Source organism: Trichosurus vulpecula, chromosome 2, assembly GCF_011100635.1.
Source record: "Trichosurus vulpecula isolate mTriVul1 chromosome 2, mTriVul1.pri, whole genome shotgun sequence".
NCBI classification, from domain to species: domain Eukaryota; kingdom Metazoa; phylum Chordata; class Mammalia; order Diprotodontia; family Phalangeridae; genus Trichosurus; species Trichosurus vulpecula.
Window position 1 is genome coordinate 222,253,432 of NC_050574.1, and position 26,010 is coordinate 222,279,441.

At 39.5% G+C, this 26,010-nt stretch overlaps 1 protein-coding gene across 1 annotated transcript in view; it reads left to right on the forward strand.

Annotated features, from left to right (window-relative positions):
- The first annotated feature begins 1,485 nt into the window (after positions 1-1,485).
- The window catches only part of NOSTRIN (nitric oxide synthase trafficking), a 91,560-nt gene continuing 67,035 nt past the window's right edge, over positions 1,486-26,010 (forward strand). Inside the window, exons 1-2 of the mRNA XM_036746274.1 lie at positions 1,486-1,630; positions 18,635-18,720. Coding sequence (XP_036602169.1) covers positions 1,604-1,630; positions 18,635-18,720 — 113 coding nt within the window. The 5' untranslated portion in view covers positions 1,486-1,603. The remainder of the gene's footprint in view (positions 1,631-18,634; positions 18,721-26,010) is intronic.

A 26,010-nucleotide genomic window follows, 5' to 3' on the forward strand; every position in this document is an offset into this window, starting at 1 on the left:
TGTCCCTCAGAGACTGACTGACCTGTAAGGGCTGGTCCCTGAATGAGGAAATAAAGGGGGTAAAAACCCCTCGATCTTAATTTAATAACTGGTTATTACTATAAGAGAAAAATAATCATTTCCCTTGCTTTATTAGGCTCTAGGCATACAATAACAAAAACAAAACTGTCCCTGATCTCGAGGAGCTTATATATATGTACACAAATAAGTCAAAATATGTACAGAACAATACAGATTCATTTCAAGAGGGAGAGAGTATTAATAACTGGAGATCAGGAGAGGAGGTCAGGAAACACCTCATTTAGGAAATGAACTGGGGTTTGAAAGAAGCTAGAAATTCTAGAGGCAGAGATCAGACATTCCAGGCATGGGGTATCACTTCTTATGCATGAAGACTAGAGATGCAAGATTGTGTACAGGGAGTAGCTAGCCGGCAATTTGACTGGAGTGGAGATTGTGTGAAAGGCAATAATATAAAATGCTAAGAAAGGTGGTTGTTATATTATGGGATGCTTCAATGTACCAGACTAAGGATTTTTTTTTTATTTACCCTAGAAGCAGTAAGGAAACACTGAAGATTTTTGAGTAGGGCAATGATATTATGTGACCTATACTTTAAGAAAGTCAATTTAGCAGCAGGGTGAAGACTGAAGACAAAGAAAATTTCATTCTTTCTTCTATATTCACAAGTCCACTGCTGATTTGTTGACACCCCTCCCCCTTCTCACACCTTCCTTGTAGAATTCTCCTACTATTTCCTCTGAAAAGGACCTCGTTATGCTTGGCTCTCCTGGACACCTTGGTAACAGACTGAATAGAGATAGTTATTATCTGATCCTATGAATCCCTCCTCTCCACCACCAAATACTATATAATTTCAGTTATAACCTTTGATTTTTAAAAATTAATTTTATTCATTTCCTCAAATATTTCCCAATCACAAGTAAAAGCTTTTCTTTAACAATCATTTTTTTTTAAAATTGAGTTTCAAATTCTCTCCCTCCCTCCTGCCTCTCCTCTCTCCTTGAGAAGGCAAGCAATTTGATATTGATTATACATGTCATATAAAACATATTTCCTAATCAGCCATGTTGCAAAAGAAAAACAAAATAAAACAATAAAAATAAAGACAGTAAAAAAAAGTATGCTTCAGTCAGCACTCAGAGTTCATCGGTTCTCTCTCTGGAAACGCATAACATTTTTCATCATGAGTCCTTTGGAATTGTCTTGGATCATCGTCTTGACCAGAGTAGCTAAGTCTGTCACACTGTTGCTGTTACAATGTTCTGCTATAACCTTTGAATTTTAACCTGGCCTTTAAGTATTTATAGAAATCATTGCCTGACAAAAAAACATAATAGCTTTCTAGACCTGGAGTTGTTGCCCTACCGGATGGTATTTTGATTATTTTACTCAGGAAATAAATGGGATGAAAGTCCAGGGCTGAAGCTTCCTCTCTGTTGTCTTTGGCAAGAATGATGTGTGCCTCTGTGTACGACAGGCCCTTCTGAATCCAGGAAGTCCAGGAAACACCCAGCCTTGATAACAGCTTCGAGAATGCTGGGACCGAGGTAAAAAGACAGAAGCAAAAACCCACTCCAACATGAAGGATCCATTGACAAACTGCTCAGTGAGTAACTTTGTGTGCATGTGTGTGCACCAGCACGAGATGAGAGAGAGAGAGAGAGAGAGAGACAGAGAAAGAGAGAGAGAGAGAGAGAGAGTGCGTGTGTGTGTGTGTGTGTGTGTGTGTGTGTGTGTGTGTGTGTGTGTGTGTGTGTGTGTGTTGGGAGGGCAAGGAGGCGCGCAGGTTGGGATTTATCTACTAATTGGATTTTAACTTTACACACATGGGGACTGCCAAAGACCATGGATGATGAGACACAGACAGCTGTGCAAAAGCCTGTGGTTTGCTTTAGTTCAATTTACAACAGCCAAAGGAGAGGTCAGATTGTTTCTTGCTTCTTAGCCCAGCGTGCTTATAAATGTTTTTTTCGTTGTGTGTCTCCCTTCATATTCTGGTAGGCTGGATGTGTTCTGGCCAGAGGCTACTTCTAAAGAATCCCAAGACCCAGATAGAAGATTCGGAAGACTCAATAGATACAGAATGCAGGGCATGAATAGAGAGAAAAAAAAATCTGGGGTTGATTTTTAACATTGAAGTTGAAGACAAGATTTAATCATTTCCTTGATTTCTTAGAACCTCGTTTCTAATCTTTTATTGTAAAACCTGTTCCTTTAAGCTATTCCTTTTAACCTACCCCTGCCCCCCTTTTTTGTAGTTGAAATCAAGGTTTAGAGGGGGAAGAGGATGTAAGACTGAGAGAGAACAATCCCTCTGGTGTTCTGACTAGTTTACCAAGGAGTTCATTTCAAACCTTGGAAGATCACTGGAAGTGGAATTCTGGTCAGAAGTACAAAGAAATTTTGAGAGTCTTAACAGATGCAGAACAAGAATCAAGAAGCACCTAGAAAAAGAGATCAAATGTTCTTTAGCTATCTGAGCAGCCAGAGAACAAGAGAAGGTTTTAGATTGTGCAGAAAACCTGAAAATAGGTGGCCCCAAAAGACAGACTGAAAATTCCCTTCCTTTTAATCTTTTTTTAATGAAACAAAATAAAAACCTCTCTAACTTGGAACATATGATGAGGGCTGGGGAAGACAAGCAAGCAACATGGAAAAGAAAAAAAGTTGCCATGAAGGATTATTATTTAAATAAGTTTTGATTATGCAACCAATGCAAGCAACACAGACCCAAAACTAAACAAAATGACAGAAGATATAACCAAATAACCACTAGGAATTAGTACATATAAATAAAACAAACTTACAAAAAATTATTTGACAATAGAATCATGGAAGGACATCTAAGATCAAAAGATCAGAGGTTTAGAGCTGGAAGGGACCCTCATTTTATAGTTCAGAGAAGTTGACTGACTCACCCAAGGTCACTCAGGCAACTACTGGCTAAAACCCAGGTCTTCTCACTTCCAGTCAAACGCTCTTTTGCTTTGCCCCCAAGAAGCATAGGGATAAAATCATGGTGGGCATGTGACCCTGGTCAAGTCATTTATCCTTCCTAAGCTTCAGTTTTCTCATTTGTGAAACAGGTGTGATAAATTGTCAAGCATCAAGTGTGATTATTTGTGTTAACCATTTTCTAACTGTAAAGATGTCAGCTACTGTCATAACATATTAGGGTATTTCATACCCTGATAAAGGGCTTGATTGACAATAAGTAATTGTTGTCAGATGTGGTGGTGAAATTCCCAGGGCCACTTATCGATACCAGGCTTGAGTGGGGTTGGTTTCCTTATAGGGATCATAAATCAGATGAAGATTTCAATTGTCTATAAGCCATAATAGTCAGCCTTGAATCATAACCACTCAGAAGCTGCCATCATTAACTGTTTGACACAGGGTTAAGAAAAGTACAAAACAGTCACTGCCTATATGTTTTATGGGTATTAGTATCACTTAGCCCAAGTGACTCCATATTGAAGTCCTATCATAACTACAACATCAAAGAAGAAATCACAATTTAAACACATTTAGTATTTCTTATCTTCAAATTTATATTCTTTTCATATTTATATTTAGCTCCTTCAAGTGAAAAAAAAAATGCTTTTCTCACTGATACGTTTACAGTGTTTCAGGTTAGGGGCACATTCAAATTAAACAATCATTTGTTCCACTAGATAATGAGTTCCTTGAGGACAAGGACTGTGTTTTGCCTCTTTTTGTATCCCAGTGGGGGCCATCTCCAGTCAGCCTGATTTATGTCTGGCCACTGGACCCAGATGACTCCGGAGGAGAAGGTGAGGCTGGTGACCTTGCACAGCCCAGCCTCACTTAAATCTAATTCACTTGCAAGTTATGGCATCATCTTCCTGGTGTCATGGTCCTCTTTGAGAACAAAGGACAGACAGCAACAACAATCCCCAGCCCTTAGCATAGTGCCTAGCACAGAGTAGGAACTTAATTAATGTTTATTGATTGAAAATTCCTTATAGTATACAAGGCACAGGAAGATAAGGAAGACAGAAAAAATATTCAGCAGTGGTTAGAAGAGGGACTAGGTTCCTGCAAAGTTCAATGAAAATTTATTTTTCCCAGAACAAAGGTAAGCAGGCAAGGACAAGAATTACGAAGGATTAAAAAAAAAAAAAACTTCCCCGAAACACTACTAGTTCCCCCTGAGTAATTATGATAGTTTGCTTTCCTTTATGTCCCCCGGTGCTTAGCACAGCGCCTGGCACATAGTAGGTGCTTAATAAATGCTTATTGACTGACATTTCAATAAGTGCTTTGTAGATTTGTGTGATAGGTAGTGAAAGCATTATTATTTCCCATTTAAGAGATGAGGACAATCAATTTCAGAGACAATAGTAACTCTCAACCCCCTACTCCACCCCTCCACCCGCTCCAATAAAGCGTCTTAGCACTAGACCTCAGCGCTGGCTTAAACTCTTTGGTCAAGCAGGTTGTTTGTTGTCCTGCCTAAGGACACTCCGATCTCGCGCCTTAAAGACATATACCGTTAATGACAGTATAGAAGCTAGTTTGTGCAGTCCTAAGGTGACCAAGTACAGCTCTAGCGGCTTGCTCTGAAGCAGGTTTCTTTAAAACTTTTTTTTAAAGCCCCATCAGCAGTGGGGGCAGAGTTCTAACCGAAGGATACAAACATGCACATAAGAGAGACCCTGCCCTCAGAGAATTTACGTTCTAATAGAGTATAAAAGACATGCAGTAGGGTGGTGCTGACCATGGAAGGGAATGTTGGGGGGCATAGGCAGTCCCAGAATTTAAGAGCGGAGTCTATAGATTGTCAGGCTCTTTCCTGTGGCAGTATTGATTTCATATTGTTCCCAGTGCAAAAGCAAGACATAGAAGTGGGGGGGAGGGGAAGACATGATATTCATGCAGCATCAGGGCAGGTGGCAAGAGGCTTGGGCATGCCGGCAAGATGGGATGAGGGGTTTGATCTGGGTTTTCACTCACCCGTCCACTAATCAGTACAGCTCTGCCCCGTACAGAATTCCATTATCGGATTGGATTAACCTCCCTCCTCTAGGAAGGGAGCGGGGTCTTTGGAGCGTCTGTCTGGAAGATCTTTCTTCCTGGTAGAGAAAGGACACAGAGGCAGGGCCAGAGGTCTAGGGTGGGGAAGCTCCCTTGTCCTGATAGCTAGCTAGGTGCAAGGGTGTGCTGTATCTAGATGAAAAGGGCTGTTGAGAGCTGATGGTTAAATTTTCAAGGTAAGCATTTACAACTCAGAAATCAGCATTATAAATCATTTTTATAAATCAACTTAATGTATAAATCTATATATAATTTATAATACAATTTATAAATTTATAAATTAAATTAATCAAAAATTATAAAACATTATAAATCAGGGCTTGATTTGTTGTTTTGTTGCTTGTCTAGATGAAAGAGAGTGATGGATAAGATGTTAATAATGCAGATTAGACTTAAAAGTATTCCATGCATACATTTTTTTAGCGGGGAGGGAGGGCCAGTTGTTAAACATATACTAGCACATCCCTGCCTAGATGGGGAGAAAAGTGATATAAATAAAGACATTTAGTGTAAAGGAAAGAGCTCTAGCCTTAGATCCAGGAAACCTGAGTTTGATCTTTACTATATGATGGACAAGTTCAATTCATTTCTCTGAGATTCAAAGTCTATCTGTGTAAAAGAGAAATAATCTTCACTACCTGTGAGCTTCAGTCTTTTCCTCTGGATGATGGAGACAAATGTACTCCCTGTGTTACACTGCTGTGGTCAAAAAATTGTCGCCAAAGTGTAACCATAAGCGTCAGCTTTTTTTTTTAAATTGCTGAACACTGAACAAATCGTACTGTTTATTTTCTTGGGCAGGCTTTGACTATACTTAGAAACAAATGACCCCTTACTAGGAGACAATGACAATATAAGAGAGAAGTAAAGAACTCTATTTTGAAACTTAAGATATGAAGACAAATTAAATGACTTTGTTAAAAGACTGAAAGTCTCCTTCTACTTGCAAAATACCACCATGAAATCCTATCAAACTTCGCTAGGACCCTACAATAACCAGGGAACCAAATTGTTCAACCATTCCCAAAAGAAAGTGGACTGTGAGCCCATCTTGTTTCATACCTACAGGGCTGGGACTGTGTTTTCTTTTTATCTCCAGTGATTGGCATAGTACAGGGTATGCAGTAAGATCTTAATAAATGCTTGTTGATTGATTGACTGAGTATACTTACCCATAGGTCATCTACAGGGCTAATGTGATTGGCTGAATTTATTGTGGGGCCTCTAGGTATCTGCGCTGAGAATTTGCTAAGGTGCCAGTAAGCAACATATCTTTGGAAAGCATAAATTCAATCAAACCAATCTAATCTCCTCCTATGAAATAGTGACAGGCCTGATAGATCAAAGGCTTCTGATTCTGATTCATATGACAGATTAGTAAAATACAGTTTGAATCAGATTTTACCCAAGACAGCTCTCCCCCACCTCTCTCCTCCTTTCCCTTTTTCTCTCCTCTCTTCTCCTCTCTTCTCTTCTTCTGTCCTTTCTTTTCCTCCCCTCTCCTTTCTTCTCATTTCCTCTCTTTCCCTTCTCTCCCCTCCCTGCAAAAGGTCTTTTCTGCCTAGATGATAAGAATCACAGGATTTTTCACCTATCCCTGGTTAACGCATGTTCTGATCCTTTAGACAGGACATACTTCTCAATAATCAAAAGTATTTTTATGCAGGATGTTGGGTGTTTCTGGCTGCCAGCAATACTTGTTCTTCCCAGCCCAGCCTAGAGTATATATAGGGAACATATTTAAATAACTATGAAACAACAAGGACCCTTCTTCCCTACCTCTCCTTTCTTCTCTCTTTCCCCTCCCCTCCCCTCCGCTCCCTTCCCTTTCTCTTCTCTTCTCTTCTCTTCTCTTCTCTTCTCTTCTCTTCTCTTCTCTTCTCTTCTCTTCTCTTCTCTTCTCTTCTCTTCAATTCTCTTCTCTTCAATTCTCTTCTCTTTCCCCTTCTCTTTCTTGTACCAGTTCTGAACTGCAGTCATGGAGCTTAGATGAGGTTTCACTGAAGAATGAGACAGATCTCTGATGTAAAATGCAATTGGCCTTTTATCCTGTCATGTTACTCACACAAAAAGAGATTCAAGGCCTAAGGCAAAATATCCATTGTCAAGAACATGGAGGAGTTAGGGCAACTAGCAAAGGATTCAGATGGTCTCAGGAATCATGGGTGGATTGGTTTTTAAGATGCAGTAGCAGGAGAAAAAGAATTGTCTTTGGGAGAGGCCATTCTCAGACAAGGTACACCTACTCTCCCTTTCATCTCTCCTTCTAATGGAGTAGGAGATGCCTGGGTCATAATTGCCAGTATGCCTGATGCTTCTAGAGAAGGAATGGGCTTTTCCTGTCCATGTCTTGTAGTAGGTAAAGCAATAGATTTAGAAACAGGAAGAGCTTTGTGGATCTCAAAGAGGATCAGAGGCTTCAGATGTCTTGTATTATTTCTCCTTTGCTCTCACAATCAGACCTTTCTACTGAGGCATCATTACAAAAAACGAGCACAAGGAAATTGGCATCCCATTCACCCTACAAACACAAGTACCAAGCTGGGGCTCACAGCCTGAATCATAGAAACCTAGGACATTTGGGGCTTTTTAGTACAGTCAGCTTCTGACCTATACAATCTCCAAAACATCCAAAGGATTGTGATAAATTCGTGAGAAACCATAGGATTGTAGATTTAGTGTTGGAAATGACTAGTTCTAAATGAAAAGGCATCTACTCCAACTCCCTCATTTTACAGATGTGGATTCTAAGGCCCAGAGAGGTTAAGTGATGTATCCAAGGTGGCAGAGGCCCAATTCAAATGTAGATTCTATAAATCCAAATCCAATTGCCTTTTTATTATGCCAAGCTGCCTCCTTCCATTAGTAAGGGTCTTTCTAGGACCCCCAACTAGCATCTTCTTTGAACAAATCAGGGGTAAGAGGATGGGAAATGGAAGAGGAGTTGAAAGCCCTCCCTATGATGGCTGAATCTATGCCAAAGTAAATGTGGGCTCATCTCAATTCAGGCTGTGACCGAGGTGGAGTCCTTGACCCTGTCATGGGTTTTAAGGCATGGGCGAGGGAGGCACCATGGCATCTATGTATTTCTTAGAACACATGTGAAGGCTGTGAGATGTCTCTGATTTCTTTGATATACTACGAGCACCAGTACATTCAGTACCAAGTTTCACCCAACTAATTTGTGTCATACTTGATTTTTTCTACTGCTTGGGGCCCAACTGACCATAGGACAAATTCTTTAAATAGTACTTTAAAATGGGTCCATACTAATTGTATTAACCTATAGGCATTTTCATTTGGCCTTGAGATTTCAGCACCAGTTTTTCTTCCAAATTGAAGGTTTTGTTGTTTTGCTTTCTGAGTGTTGAAATAAAAACATATCCATAACCACATTCATCAATAATGCCTATCCTTTTTTCTCATTGACATAGGTCCTTATGATTAGCAAAATGCTCTCTGCCCATTATGTAACTTGATGCTCACAATGACCCTGTGACGCCAATGGTACAAATAGAATTTTCCATTTTTGACAAATGAGGAAACTGAGTCTCAGAGTAGTGAAGTAGCTTGAACACAATTATACAACAGACCCAAGGTAGAGCCTGAATGGCTTCCAGTCCCATATTCCCTTCCTAAGGCCATGCTGCCTCACCACCTTCTAACATGAAAGATGATATCTGTGGCCTTCAATATTTATTAAAATGTCTATTTCTTGTGGCTGAACTCAGAACAACTGGGAATTCTGGGTGTGAGAAACGTGGTTTTGGGGATCACTGGGCTTCCCCAAATTGTGAGAACATGCGGCTTTGGGGATCATTGGACTTCCTAGGCAGGGCCAAAGTCCTGAGGAAGATCCCTGTGATAATCCCTAGGGAAGGCTGTACAGATCACAGGACTCCCAGAGGAGGACCAAGTGGTAGCCACCCCTTAATCTGTGGGGATCACAGGGCCTCCTAGAGGTCAGACCCTAAGGAGCACCCAAGTGATGGCCCCTTAGGGTGGCAGTAAGATCACAAGGCTCCCGAGACAGGGCCAGAAGTCCCAAGTGATGTCCCCTTAAGAAGGCTGTGCAGACCATAGGGTTCCCCAAGGGAACACGGAGTGGTAGCCCTCTTAACACCACAGTGGGGATCACAGGACACCCCAAGACAAGATCCAGGAGTAAGCCCAGCAAGTTTCCACTGCCTATTGCTTCCCTTCACTTGACCTTAGGAAAATCCATGTGATTTGCCCATTCTCACCCAAAGAACTCAGGACCAGAGTGGGCAGAGGAAGGTATTTTATTACGCTCCTTGAGAGAGTGGGTGCAGTGCTCTCGGGAACACTCACACTGATAAAGCTGCAGGAGCAGGGGTAACTATTCCCTCCACTCCTGCTAGAGTCATGGTTAGTTTACAATCTTTGTTTTTTACATAGTTTTCCTAGGTTATACAGTTTATATAAATAGGATAATAAGGATACAGAAGCAAAAGTGAAGTTAATTAGATTTTCCTTGTCTTAGTTTACGATTAAACTATATTCTTTTACTTCCCCTACTTTCCCTCTTTAACATATGCAAATTATGCACATCAGTAGGCCTGGATTCTTGACCAAGACCAGGCCCTAGATAAGCTTGAACTGGTTCAAGTGGGTTTGGCCTCTCTAATTCCCTAGACTGCCTTCTCAAAAAGTATGCACATTCGTACAAGCCTCTGACCTCTCACCTGACCAACCTTGAGGCCCGGTCTCTGCTAAAGCTGGGGTGGGGGAGGGCGGGGAAGCACACTTTTAGTTCTGTGGAAACAAAACTCCTCCTCCCATTTCTTACATGGGAGCGCCTTAACCCCTATCCTTAAATCCAGCACATCAGAAATGGACTCAGGTTAAGGTGAACCTAGGAAGATTTAAGCAGTTTCTAATTGAATGTCCAATCTTTTCTACGCAGGCTTTAGTCTTCATTTACAGTTTTTGGTGACTGCATTTGCTTACACTGAACAGGACCTGCAAGATTATGATCCAGCTCTAAATCCATGATTACAATAGGTTTTAATACTCTTTTCTGTGAGGTAGTTAATAATATATTATGTTTATCTTCTGACTAGGGCCAAGTCCAGCCCTGGACTGATAGCAAACCTGCTCTGCCTTTTTTTAGCCTGTGGCAGACAGACAGCTTGGCAGCGGGACTTTTCCACAATTGCAGATTCGTTTCCAGGGCCTGAAACAATGGGTAGTGTCTGTGGCCTTCATGGTGATTTCCAAGGTCCCAGAACCTACTGCCAAAATACTTCCCAACTTGCTCCCTGAACCTCGAAATCTCTCTAATAATGGATCAAGCCTTTCTTTCCATGATCAGATATAACACTTAAAAAGGGATCATCCCTGAGAGAGGTAATTCTTTGGTTCAGATTTTCTTCTAAGGGAAAGAATTAATTGAATTAATAAACATTGATTAAGGATTTAATGTGTATCTGGCTCCATACTTAACACTGGGCATGCCAGGCTCTATACTTGGGAGAAAAAGACAAACTAACAGAAAGTCCCTGCCTCCAAGGAGTTCACATTCTCCTAGAACAAATAAACAGATAGGTAAATTGAAGATAATACGAGCAGGAAGAGGAGGCGTGGCAGCTAATGAGATGAAATTTGAAGGAAACAGGATTCTAAAAGGTGGAGGAGAGGAGGAAGAGCATTTCAGGCTGGGGGTGGGGGTAGGCAGCAGGTACAAAGGTCAAGACTATAGTAATTAGGTCAATTTGTCTGGTTCACTGTAGATAATTCATTAAGGGACATGATTTGAAATCAATCCAGAAAGGTCAGCAGGCCAGATCCAGAATGTGAAGGACCTTTAATACCAAGCTGAGGAGTTTGTCTTATAATATCTATTATAGGCAACCACTGATGACTGTTGAGACTGGAGGTAGAATCTTAGACCTGTGCCCTAGGCAGATTCTTTTGGCTGTGTGGAGGACGGATTTCCAGGGAATCAACTGGAAGTAGGAAGATCAATAAGGAGGATGTTGCAGTAGTTTTGGTGGGAGGTGAGCAGGGCTTGAACACAGGGATGAGAGTGGGCACAAGGGGATATTGAATTGAGGTGAGATTGACAAAATTTCCCTATTGGCTGTGGGAAATGAGAGAACACAAAGAGCCAAAGATGAGAGTAAGTCCAAAATGGGAAGAGGCCCATAGTGGAGGCTGGGAGCACCAAACAACTCTCTATTTCATAATTTGGCTTGTGGTGAACCGATTATTATATCTCTTAACAGCATTAAGGCAAATCACTTAGCCCCACTGGGCCTCAGTTTCCTCATTTGCAAAATAAAGTGTGTCTTGATGAATTCCAGTATCCCCTCCAACTATTACATAATGTGTATACATGCTTGGGTCATATTGATTAAGCAATTTATGAATGAATGCATTTGGGGTGGACTCTCTAACTGATTTGCTCTCATATTCTCATCTCTGTTATTTCTTAAAGGTTGCTTTCCAAAAAGTCCATCTTTGAGCTTGGCTAAATTGCATACTCTAAGAACTCTTGGTACCACTATTAACCAGTGAGATGTTACTGAGATTATTCAGTCAGTCAGCCAACAAGCATTTATTAAGCATTTGTTGTGTGCCAGGCACTGTGCTACATCCTGGGGATACAAAGAGAGGCAAAGGACAACCAGGGTGGTCAGAGAACTCATAGTCTAATGGGTAAGACTATATGTGCATAAATATGTGCAAGTAAATACAGGATAAGTTGGAAATATTCAACAGTCAATCTTTTTACATCAGGTTAGTCCTTCAAAACTAAACAGTCCCTGCATAAAAAGGTAGCTTAAGTGGTGCAGTATGGATAGAACTCCAGACCTGGAGTCAGGAAGGCCTGAGTTCAAATCCTACCTCTGACACTTACCAGCTATGTTATCCTGGGCAAGTCACTTAAATTCTGCCTCAGTTTCCTCCACTGTAAAAGAGATAATAATAGCACTTATCTTACAGAGTTGTAAGAATCAAATGAGATAATATTCGTAAAGCACTGTAACACAGTCTGGTACATGGTAGATGTTAGATAAATGTCCCAGGGGTGGGAAACCTGCAGCCTTGAGGCCTTATGTGGCCTTCTAGGTCCTTGGGTATGGCATTTTGACTGAGTCCAAGTTTTACAGAACAAGTCCTTTGATTAAGGGAATTTGTTCTGTGAAGTCTGGATTCAGTCCAAGGGATGCACTTGAGGAGAGGGCCACATGTGGACTCGAGGCTGTAGGTTCCTCGCCCCTGGATCCCTTTTCCCTGCTTTCATTATGTTGTTAAAAATATTAAGCTAAAGATGAGTGGGAAAAGTGTTAGATTTGGACTTAAAAGAGATCCTAGTTTAAATAGTGCCTCTGAGTTTACTAGTTGTGCGATTCTTAGCAAGTCATTTAATCTCTCTAAGCTCTAATAGCTGTGTCTGTAAAATGGGGATAATAGTTTCTGTGATACCTCTCTGAGGTGTGACAGGATCCAATGACACGATGTTTAAAAAGCATTTTGTGGAATGTAAAATGCCAAATGAGTGAATTGTTATTGTTAATTATTAATAATAATAATTAATGTTTACACGTCACTTACTATGTTCCAGACACTGTGCTAAGTGCTTTGCAATGATCTCATTTGATCTTCATAACCACCCTGACAGGCAGACGCTGTTACTATTACCATTTTACAGATAAGGAAACTGAGGCAAACAGGGATTAATCGATGTGCCTAGGATCAGACAGCTGCTAAGTGTTGGAGGCCGAACCTGTTAGTGTTATCTACACAGCTATTATTACTAGAAAATTCCTGACCTCAGTGAGAATAGTTTGAAGTCATAAGTCTATTTAGTTATTTGACTACAAATAGCCAAATGTATAGTTTAAAATGTGGCAAGGGTTGTTTGATACATTCTAAAGATAGCTATGTCAGGCAGGCAGCCAGAATGCTCCAGCGGTACCTTCATGGTGTCTGGAGGAAGTGAAGGACTCCAGCATATTGAGTGGACTGCTTGTGGTGATCAAATGATAGGCAGGCACATGGGTGGGTTGTGTTCTTTTTTCTTTAAGTTCATTCAAATTCCTTTTCATTTCTTTCCTTTTTTTTAAAATAAATTTTAACAAATACAAAAATGGGAAAAGAAAAAAATGGCCACATACACAGCAGAACATAAGAGAGGATTCAATATAAAATAGTAAATTTCCATTTCAAGAATTTCTGTATAATAAATACTACACATTATTTTCAAAGCCACCCAGCTTTTCTTTGCTTCCCTGTAGATTTTTTTATTCTCCGCTGTGCACTTTTTGCTTTATTTTTCCCCTCCCTTTCCCACTGCCCTAAAGAAGGCTACAATTAAACATGGATATATTTGTGTGTGTGTATATATACATACACACACACACACACGTACATGTACATGGGTATGTATAAATATACACACATACATAAATATCTATAAACATACACATACACATGTATAGACTCACATATATCTGTATATGTATATGACTGTACTATGCATATTTCCACTTATGATCTCTTTCTCTGAAGGTGGATAGTATCTTCCTTCATAAGTCCAAGTCTTTCCATGTTTTTCTAAATCAGTCAGCTCATCAGTTCTTACACCACAGCAATATTCCAACCCAATCACATCCTTTCTGAGATTGTCTATGAAAGTTTTTTTTCCCCAATTTTCTGGATTCCCTATATTCTTGGGTGCATGGGTTTTACCTATACAAGAACATTTTAATTTAAATTAATTGAAATTATCCATTTCACACTTCAACAATACATTTAACCTTAAAATATCGTTTAAGGTCTGATACTGTTGAATTCACTTCCTTTACATCTTTCTTCCCCAATGTCTTTGGAATTCCTGTCTTTTTGTTTTTTCAAATGAACTTTGTTATTATTTTTTATAACTCAGTAAGATAATTTTTAGTAATTAAATTAGGATGGCATTGAAGAAATAGATTAGTTAAGTAAAATTGACATTTTTAAATTATATTAGGTTTACCTACCCATGAACAGTAAATAATACTTCAATTATTTAGATCTGACTTTATTTGTATAAAAAGTGTTTTGTGTTTATGTTCATATAGTTCCTGTGTCTGTTTTTGGCATGTATACTCTCAGGTATTTTATACTGTCTGTTTATTTTAAATGGTCTAAAACAATATTGAATAATATTGCTGATATACAGTGTAGTTTCTCCATTTTTCTCTTTTAATTAAATCTATTTTAGCTTTAACTTTGTCTGAGATCATGATTAGTACCCCTGATTTTCTTACATAATAAATTCTACTCCTGTCTTTTATTTTATCTTTGTGTGTTTCTCTCATTTTTATAGTTTCTACTATATTGCTATAGTGGAAACTATAAGCAACTGTATTACTGAATACAAAATTTTAATCTGCTATCTTTTTCCATTTTATGGGTAAATTCATCCCATTCACATTCTAAGCTATAATTACTTGTGTATTTTCTTCCCTCCTATTTTTCCCACTATCCTCACCCTATTCCTATCTATCTTTACTCCTCTGCTTTACTTCTACTAGCTACCTTGCCCTCCTATTCCTTAACCTACCCACCTCTTCAAGAGTCCCTCTCTTATCCTCTCCCCAACCCTATCTACTTGCCCTCTTATTTCCTTTTGAATTTAAAAGACTTTTATACCCATATATATATGTGTTGTTTCTTCTTTAATCCATTCCCGATGAGAATAAGGTTCTATCTGCCCTTCCACCTACTAGCTTCTGTATCAATTTTTTCCTTTTATCCCTCGTTTGTATAAGTACTCCTTTTTATACAGTTTTATTTTTTAGAATCACCCCATCATAGTCAGCTCAGCCCAAGCCTTTCTTTCAAATTACCTAAATAATGATGACAGTCATAAGAATACTGATAATATTATCACAAATAAGAAGTAAACAATTTTATCTTATTGAGTCCCCTATAATTGGTCCTTAATGTTTATCTTATGTTTCTCCTGGACATTACATTTCAAATTTCCCCTTAAGTTCTGCTGTTTTTGTTATAAATAACTGAAAGTCTTTTAATTCATTAAATATTCAATTTTTTCGTTCAGGATTATACTTAACTTTGCTGGGTAAGTTGCCCTTGGTTGTAATTCCAGTTCTTTTGCTCTATGAAATATGGTATTCTAAGGCCTATATAGGGTCCTTCAGTGTAGTAGCTGCTAGATCTAATTATTTTTTTCTTGTTCCTTCCAATATTTTCTCCTTACCCTGGGAGCTTTCAAGCTTGGCTATCATATTCCTGTGAGTTTTCCTCCTGGGATCTCATTCAGGTGGTGATCAGTGGATTTTTTCTATTTCTGCTTTGCCTTCTTGTTCTAGAACTTCTGGGCAATTTCCCTTGATAATTTCTTATGATATTGTATCAAGATTCTTTTTTAATTGTAATTTTCAGGTAGTCTGAATATTCTTATATTATTTCTCCTCATTCTGTTCTAAATAAGTTATTTTTCTGATGAGATGTTTCACATTCTCTTCTATTTTTTCATTCTTTTGATTTTGTTTTATTATTTCTTGGGTCTTAGAATGTCATTAGTCTTCCCTTGACCAATTCTAGTTTTCACAGAATTATTTTCTTCCTTTTCATAATTTTCTTGGATTGCTCTTTTTTTTTTTTAATTTTTCCTTGATCATTTTTATTTGATTTTTAAAATCCTTTTAAAGTTCTTCCAAGAATTCTTTTTGTGCTTGGGACCATTTGACATTTCTCATTGAAAAATGAGTATGAATATGAACCCACATATTCTCTATCCCCATAGTAGCTATCTATGGTTGGGTTCTTTCTCCTTTGCTTACTCATTTTTATTTATTTTGTTTTTAGCAGCTATTAATGCAATCAAGTTCTAGTCCTGAGGTAAGGAGAATGATGCCCCAAGACTCAGGTCCTTCTTATTGTTATTTTCTGAGATCTGTCCTGGGGTCCAATTTGGGTCCTCTTTTTCACTCCTAAGCCATGGCTAGGGCCTTCAGCCCCACTGTCCCACAGGTGATCTTGCTTCCTGCAGCCCCTTCAGTTGCTGTACACTACAGCTGTGTCCTCTTTGGCCTGGAACTGAAACCAGGGACTCTGGTCTTCTGCAAGTGCCCACAGCCAGCAGGCTCCTGTCCCTTTGCTATTACAATAACCAGGTGTGTGCTAGCTCCTTCTCCCTGCCTCTGGTCAGCACTGCTGTGCTTGGTAGCCCTCCACAGTGGAAGGTCCTTCAATCTTCTCCTACTCAGTGGTCAAACCCCCACACTGTCCATGAGTTGAAGGTTTCTGAGGCTGAGGCTCTCTCTCAACCCAGCTGTCCCAGGGGCTTGTTGTTGATTCTGGAAAGCTGACCTGGAGGTGTTTGTACTTCACTCAGGCCAAGCCTCTGCCACCAGAGATTGAGTTTTTCCTGGGGTCTTCTCAATTTATCTTAGGAGGACAACTGCTTTACCCCAATTTTTGTTTATTTCCTTTGCCCTTCCTTCCCTCTGAGGCAATATTCTGTCTTTTTTTGTGGAGGAAATTTGGAGAACTGAAAGTTTTCTGACCTACTCTGCCATCTTCCCAGAATCCTTTCCCTTAGTTGTGTTTTTCTCAAATCAATAAGATCCCTCATAGATGATAAGATCATTGATAAGAACTGAGTAGGTCATTGACCTAAACTGTGCTCAATGAACTGCATTTAGGGAGGAGGGAAGCAAGAAGAGGCCTTGATAATATAATAAAACTACTCATATATTGGCAAGTTGCTTCTATCAAAAGCCAAAATGGAGTGATTCCTTTTCCTGAAGATTAATTTCAGATATGTTTCACAACTACTAATAAATGCAAATTATCACCATTGGCATCCATACTACCCTTGTCAGCATTGTCAAAGTTATCACTGTTTTCTTTGTTAAGTCAAATCTCCCTTAACCCCTGGTCCAGGCCCAAAATCTGCCCCTGGAATCCAAGGACACAGAGACGAGTAGATATGGGTGCTTTAAAACATGTATCTGTCCATGGGCTTTATATATATATATATATATATACATATATATATATATATATATATATGTGTGTGTGTGTGTGTGTGTGCGTGCGCGTGTATATGTGTGTATGTGTATATATATGTATATATATACACACATATATACATACACACATACACGCACGCACACACACATATATGTATACATACGTAATTTACCAGTTCATCACTGCCTCTCTGAAAACAGGGGGGACTGGATCAGATCATTTCTGGAGATTCCTTCCATGTCTATAATTCTTTTACTGTGGGCTTACCAAGGGATGTGAACAAATGATACTGTGACACTGAGGAATAACTGAGAGCCTCATGGATAAAAGAAGAATTTGAAAAGTGGATAGAGATAGAGAGCTGGCCCTGAAATCATAAAAACCTGGATTCAAGTCCCACTTTTAACATATACTGACTGTGTCACCCTGGGCAAGTCATGTAACTTCTCAGGGCCCTAGGCCATTTTCTAAGTCTATATACTGCAGAGAAGGTGCTTACCTGCATTGGTGGAGGTTGTCTCCTCACCTGGAAATTCCCTTTATGAATGAAATCATAGGTCCAGCCTATCATTATAGGTTATGAAGAATGAACTTCCCCCCAAGCCCCTAAGCTGTACATCACCCAATCCAGCACAGTGTTTGCACTGTACAATATAAACCCCTGTGTTTTATCTAATCCTATCACACCTCTCCAATGTGGCACGTGAAAAGGAAGGTGAAACTCTCCTACATTACTGGATGTCCACAATGTGTCACAAGGGTACATAGAAGAAGCCACCATTTAAACTTTCCATTTTGTGTTTAAAATCCCACGGTCATTACTTTTAAAATTATACCTAAAGCCAAAGCATGAAAGCTCTCTGCTTGGTGTTTTTATGTCTGCATGCTGAATGGATCCATTTTAAATGCTTGGTTCCAGAGATTCAGCTCATTAATAAAAAATCATTCCTATCATTAGAGGTGAAGGGGACAAAAAGGAGAACCAGACAAAACCTTTATTCACAAATACCTAACTTAAAGTGTTAAATTAGAGCTCACTTATATTTTCTAGGATGACAATGTAAAATTTCTTAGCAAAGATAAACTAATGTTATTGGTTTAGGATTTAGTGGTGAATGGCAAAAATATTTGTTCAAAGTTTCAGTGGTTACAAAAAAAAGACAAGTTAAATATTTACAATCCATTCCAAAGAACAACCTTAATTTCTCCTTCTATATATGTACGTTGCAATCAGTTGGAAAGAACTGGTGTCAGAAACATCTGCAACCCATACAGACACTGTTGCTGATTTTTCATGAAATCTGATCCATATAAAGGATCAGTACAGGTGTACCCAAGGCTAGGTGAAAAGTCCTATGGGATCTTTATATGACTCGGGCAGAATAGACCTAATCTTCCTTTTAGGATTTAATCCAAAGGACATGTATGCCAGTCATAATCATTTAAAAGGAGAGTCCCAGGTTTAAAAGTATCCTGGGTTCACAGTGAACCTTTGTCCAACAGCACTCATCTCCCTTCTCTGCCTGTTTTGTTTCAGTATAATAAAGTGTACAAGGACCTTAAGGAAGTTTCTCAAAATGGAGAGAATTTCTGCAAACAGCTCACGTCCATCCTTCAGCAAAGGTACAGTACAGATGTTGGCAGTGGGGGCTGCTACCTCTTTATTTGCAATGAGAGGCATGATTGGAGATTTCCAGATGCCCTACTTTTTAGAATGCGGTGTTCTGTATTTTTCTGCTTGAGAGCTTGGTTGGAATAGTGATTATCCTCCATCTCATGGAATATAACTTGGGCTCCATTAAAATGACAAAGCAGTTCTGGAAAAGCCAGTAGGGTTCTTGTTTTTCCTTTTAATACTTGGTCTGCTTCTTTGTAAACTTTCCTGGTGTCCTGGAAAGGATGTAAAGAGAAGCAATTGGCTCCAAATCAGCCCAGGTATGATCTTATTTAGAATGTAAACTCTGTGGTTTTGGAATCCCAGCATTCCAGCACAGTGCCCAGCACAAAGTAGATGCTTAATCAATGTTTATGAGTGAAGTGATTAGAATGAGCAACAAAGAGGTCTGAAAGGAATCTTAAGGGGTCTTCCAGTCCTTCCCCCATGTTTAAACAGAACTGCACATTAACCTTATAGATGGGTATCTAGCTTATTCTTAGATTTCTTCTGAAAACATGTCTTGATTTATTACAGTGATCCATTTCTGAATTTAAAAACCCTGTAGCCAAGAGTTCTTTATACCAAGGAGGGCAAGCAACCCACTCTGATGTTCTCCTCCTCTCTCCTCTCCTCTTCCCCCATTCCTCAAAAATTTTTATTTTCTCCTAACAGCAAAGTGAAAGGGTTGGCATTGCTATAGGGGGTAGATTGGATGGTGGGAAGAGGATAAACCTTAGCCAGAAAATGGCTTTTTGGGTGGCTAGGAGACATAGTAGATAGAGTGCAGGGCCTGAAATCAGGAAGACTTATCTTCCTGATTCAAATCTGGCTTCAGATCAGTACTAGCTGTAAGACCCTGAACAAGTCACTTCACCCTGGTTGCCTCAATTTCCTCAAATGTAAAATGAGCTGGAGAAGGAAATAGTAAACCACCTCAGTATCTTTGCCAAGAAAACCCCAAGGCGGGTCACAATGAGTCAGACACAACTGAAACAAATGAACAACCAGAACAAGAAAATGGCTTTATTAGTCATAAACTGAGTGATTTTAACATAAGATCACTCCAGTATGCAAATAGCAACTTCTACCTTGAACTCTGATCCTGTTGGTGACTTGGTTAGGTAATAGAATGAGATCTGAACCACAGTCTGTAGGGCCTCAGAGATCCAGCTTCTCGCTATATTAGGTATGCATGTAGTATACAAACAAGAGGCCCTGAATGCCATTGGCCATGTACTTCATGGGACAATGGTGAAGAAAAGTTTCATCTGCTTCAGACCATTATCTTTTTCTTAATTAATTAATTAATTTATTTTTAGTTTATGACATTCAGTTCCACAAGCTTTTGAGTTTCAAATTTTCTCTCCCTCCCCCCTCTCCCCAAGACAGCCTGAAATCTGCAGTCTGATATAGGCTCTACACATACATTCACATTAAGCATATTTCACGTTAGTCATGTTGCAAAGAAGAATTATAACCAATGGAATGAACTATGAGAAAGAAGAAACAAAAAAGAGAGAGCAAATAGTATGCTTCGATCTGCATTCAGACTCTGTAATTCTTCCTCTGGATGTGGATAGCATTTTCTATCATGAGCCTTTTGGAGTTTAGACCATTATCAATATATGAGCTGTCATAGTTATGACTGACTAAATAAAGTAGGAGTGAAAGAATGAACCTGGTGAATTGCTTCCTGATACACCTTGCTATTTCCTTCTGGGTTTTTTCCTCTGCGTAGCCATATCTTGTTGAGTTTTCCTCTATTTTCCTCTTACAAATGTAGTTTTAGGATCTGAATGGTCTATGAGCAGGGATGTGCTGAACCAGCTCCCAAGTGTGTACATTTGTGGGGAGGAGGAGAAGATAGATCTGATTGTTAAACTTTTAACAGCGTACTCTTGCCTTGAAGGTCCTTAGTTCGGTATTAGAGTTCAAGGAAGTCTTATGGCATGTTCACTGATACCATCCTAAGAGTACACAGAAATGATATGAGGATACATGTGTTACTCACCTTCACTGCCATCCGATTTCTCAGGTCCTCCTCTCAGGTCTTCTCAGACAACCAGCCCTGCTCAGGACTGGGAGCAGGTGAGATCTAAGTGCCAACAATGATTTGGGATGTCAATGTTTCATACTCTGGTGCTTTTCCAAATACACTTAGAAAGGATAGGTATACTCACCACATTTTGAATGCACTAGTTATGATTGGATGAGATAAGGATGAACACAGGGGTTGGTAATAATCCTTTTGAATCGTGAGGTAGGTACCCCTATGTATGCATCAGTCATCTTGGCTGCTTCTGTTTACCTGTCTCTCTTGCTCCCCCTGGAGTAAGGGGCCCAGTCTGCTCAGATTGCATTAACATCTTACCTCTATTCCCCTCGCTGTTATTTCAGGTCCATTTCCGTATGTTCTAAGTCTTGAGAAGATTAGTGCGGCCATCTGTTCTTGGTCATGCCATTAGAGAATGATGGCATCCGTCCACAGACATTTTTGAGGTTTTCAAACACTCCCTGAGTAAGACAGGAACAGATGCAGGCTTTTAAATGACTAGGGATTTCTCTCTTCATACTTTACCTATAGGATGGAGATGGGAGAAAAGTAATTTTAAAAGCTGAAGAGCATGACAGCTTGGAGTAATCACTTATATCTCACCAGTAGATACAAGAATGACCTAAACACAAAGGATTAATTAAAGTTCTATAGCCAGATTGACAGAGGAGAAACTATTCTAGGGGTGTCCTACTTTAGGCAATAGTTTAATCCAAGGAATTCACATGCTTTTACTAGGCAGCTACTGTGTACCTGAACTGTTCTACACTTCTGACTGCCATACTTCCTTTGCAGTGCCCTAGAAACCTCTTCCCCCTAGAAGTTCGCCCCATCCCTGGACTGCTTCTCACAGAAATAGAACTACTCTCTGCCCCTGGAGCCTCTCTGTCTGATTGGCTGGTTCTTCTCAGAACCCCTATTTTATTTATCTATTTATTTTTAATTTTATTTATACCTTTATTTTTAGCTTTCAACACTCACTTTTTATAAGATTTTGAGTTCCAATTTTTTTTCTCCCTTCTTCCCCAAGATGGCATGCAATCTGATATAGGCTATACATGTACAATCATATTAAACATATTTCCACATTAGTCATGTTGGGAGGAAGAATCGGAACAAAAGGGAAAAACTACAAGAAAGGAAAAAAAAGAGAGAAAATATTCTGCTTCAATCAGCATTCACACTCCATAGTTCTTTCTCTGGATGTGGATGGCATTTTCCATCATGACTCTTTTGGAATTGTCTTAGATTATTGCTGAGAAGAGCTAAGTCTTATCCAAGTTGGTCATTGATCAACGTTGCTATTGCTGTGTACAGTGTTCTCCTGGTTCTGCTCATTTCACACAGCATCAGCAGAACCCCCATTTTAAGGAGTTCACCCAGGCCAGCCATGTCTTCATTCTTCTCCAGGTTGTGCCTCTGACTCTATGGGCCTTCCCTACAATACCACCTTCATCTTTCCCCACTCCTTGATTCTCAGCTACCTTTTATGTGCAGTCTTCCCCCATTAGAATGGAAGCTTCTTGAGGGCAGGTAATAGCTTTCTATTTGTATTTGTATTCCTAGATCTTGGGCAGCTATATGCTGCAGTGGAAAGAGTGCTGGTGTCCCATAGAGTGCTTGGCCTAAAGTCTGGAAGGCTCATCTTCCTGAGTTCTTCAAGTATGGCCTCAGACACAACTAGCTGTGTAACCCTGGGCAAGTCACTGTTTGCCTTAGTTTCCTCAGCTGTAAAATGAGCTGGAAAAGGAAATGGCAAACCATTCTAGCATCTTTACCAAGAAAGCCCCAAATAGGTCACAAACAGTAGATCACAACTGAATAACAAAAAAAGCAATGGTGTCTGACTCAAATAGAAATGGGGGCCACTAAACCATGTATAAGGATCCCTGTGGGGCTTTTATTAACTCAGAAAACTACATATTAACATTTTCTATACTCTATTTTTCAAAATTAATTTTAATATACATTTCCCAATTACATTTTAATCTGGTTCAGTCTACACCCATTCATGAATAATGTGGGCTGCAAGCCATTAGGACTGTATGTTTGACACCTGCAATTTTGTGTGTGTGTGTGTGTGTGTGTGTGAGAGAGAGAGAGAGAGAGAGAGAGAGAGAGAGAGAGAGAGAGAGAGAGAACAGAAAGAGATTTGGAAGGAAACAGACAAGCAGGACAAGTTTTGGAACTAAGGTGGTGAATTTTTACATTACTTTTAAAAAAGAAGCTATACATAATGGAGATTCCCAATTTCATGCACAATCATCTTTTCCCATCCATCTTTGCATATATAAATGCTTACCTTTACCTTTATTGGTGTTTATCAAGTTCAGAATAATGAAAAAAACCTTTTTTTAATTTATTTTTTAGTTTTATTTCACAACACTCAGTTCCACAAGTTTTCGAGTTCCAAATTTTCTCTCCCTCCCTCTCCTCCCCTGCCAAGACAGCATGTAATCTGATATAGATTCTACATATACCTTCCAGTTAAACTTATTTACATAATAATCAAGTTGTAAAGAAGAATTATGGGGGGTGGAGCCAAGATGGCAACTGGAAAGCAGGGACTCACTTAAGGTCTCCACCAAGTCCCTCCAAACACCTATAAAAATGACTCTAAACAAATTCTAGAGCTGTAGAATCCACAAAATAGCAAAGGGAAACAGGGCTCCAGCCCAGGACAGCCTGGATGGTCCTTGGGAAGGGTCTATAGCAAGGAGTTGGGAGCGGAGTGGAGAAGAGCGTAGTGTGGGCCATGCCAGGACCAACCAGACCTGGAGCCAGGTGGAACAGGCCACAGGGCCCTGAAACAGTAAGCTGTGTCAGTTATCAGACTTCTCAACCCACAAAAGCCAAAGACAACAGAGAAGGTTAGTGGGAAGAGCTGCTGGGACAGAGTGAAAGAAGTTAGCCATTGGCCACCACCCCAGGGGCAGCAGAGGTGGTGCAGCTCTGAGGCTGCTTCCAGAAGTACAGCTGGAGTTACTTCTGGCCCCAGGCCCACCTGGTGGGAGGGATTAAGTGGTGGATTAGAGGGGGAGTGCAGAGCCTGCTTGGATCTGAGTCATGGTCCTGGTTGGCGGTTCTTGGGGGAGGAGTAGCACTGGTGTGGCAGAGTTTGCTGTGTAGAAGTAGCTCTGAAAATAGCAGCAGAGCCCCTCAAGCTTGGGACAAAGTACTCTCTACTCTACAAGCAGTCATACACTGACGAAAAACTCAGGGGTCAAATAGTTGTCTGGGAACATGAACAGGCAGCGAAAATGGTCTCATATTCAGACTCAGACTTTGGAATCTTTCTTTGGTGACAAAGAAGACCAAAACATACAGCCAGAAGAAGTCAACAAAGTCAAAGAGCCTACATCAAAAGTCTCCAAGAAAAATATGAATTGGTCTCAGGCCACGGAAGAGCTCAAAAAGGATTTGGAAAAGCAAGTCAGAGAAGTAGAGGAAAAATTGGGAAGAAAAATGATAGTGATGCGAGAAAACCATGAAAAACAAGTCAATGACTTGCTAAAGGAGACCCAAAAAAATACTGAAGAAAATAACACCTTAAAAAATAGACTAACTCAAATGGCAAAAGAGCTCCAAAAAGCCAATGAGGAGAAGGAATGCCTTGAAAGGCAGAATTAGCCAAATGGAAAAGGAGGTCCAAAAGACCACTGAAGAAAATACTACCTTAAAAATTAGATTGGAGCAAGTGGAAGCTAGTGACTTGATGAAAAATCAAGATATTATAAAACAGAACCAAAGGAATGAAAAAAATGGAAGACTGTGAAATATCTCATTGGAAAAACCAAAGGAATGAAAAAAATGGAAGACTGTGAAATATCTCATTGGAAAAACCACTGAAAATCCAGGAGAGATAGTTTAAAAATTATTGGTCTACCTGAAAGCCATGATCAAAAAAAGAGCCTAGATATCACCTTTCAAGAAATTATCAAGGAAAACTTCCCTGATATTCTAGAACCAGAGGGGAAAATAGAAATTGAAAGAATCCACCGATCACCTCCTGAAAAAGATCCCAAAAAGAAAACTCCTAGGAATATTGTTGCCAAATTCCAGAGCTCCTAGATCAAGGAGAAAATACTGCAAGCATCCAGAAAGAAACAATTTGAGTATTGTGGAAACATAATCAGGATAATACAAGATTTAGCAGCTTCTACGCTAAGGAATCGAAGGGCTTGGAATATGATATTCTGGAGGTCAGTGGAGCTAGGATTAAAACCAAGAATCACCTACCCAACAAAACTGAGTATAATGCTCCAAGGAAAAATATAGATTTTCAATAAAATAGAAGACTTTCAAGCTTTCTCAGTGAAAAGACCAGAGATGAATAGAAAATTTGACTTTCAAACACAAGAATCAATAGAAGCATGAAAAGGTAAACAAGAAGAGAAATCATAAGGGACTTACTAAAATTGAACTGTTATGTTTACATTCCTACATGGAAAGAGAATGTGTGTAATTCATGAGACCTCAGTATTAGGGTAGCTGAAGGGAATATACACATATATATTAAAAACATATATAATATATATGTGTATAATCATATTATATATATATATATATATAGACAGAGGGCACAGAGTGAGTTGAATATGAAGGGATGATAACTAAAAAAATAAAATCAAATTAAGGGATGAGAGAGGAATATACTGAGAGAGGGAGAAAGGGAGAGATAGAATGGGGAAAATTATCTCACATAAAAGTGGCAAGAAAAAGCAGTTCTGTTGGAAGGGAAGAGGTGACAGGTGAGGAGGAGTGAGTGAATCTTGTTCTCATCAGATTTGACTTGAGGAGGGAATAACATACACACTCAATTGGGTATCTTACCCTCCAGGAAAGAAGGAGGAAGGGGATATAAAAAGGGGGGATGATAGAAGGGAGGACAGATAGGGGGAGGAGGTAATCAAAAGAAAACACTTTGGAAAAGGGACAGGGTCAAGGGAGAAAATTGAATAAAGGGGGACTGGATAGGAGGGAGCAAAATATAGTTAGTCTTTCACAACATGAGTGTTGTAGAAAGGTTTTGCATAATGATACACGTATGACCTATGTTGAATTGCTTGCCTTCTTAGAGAGAATGGGTGGGGAGGGAAAAGGGGAGAGAATTTGGAATTCAAACTTTTAAAAGCAGATGTTAAAAAAAAAGTTTGTTTTGCATGTAACTGGGAAATAAGATATACAGGCTATGGGGAATAGA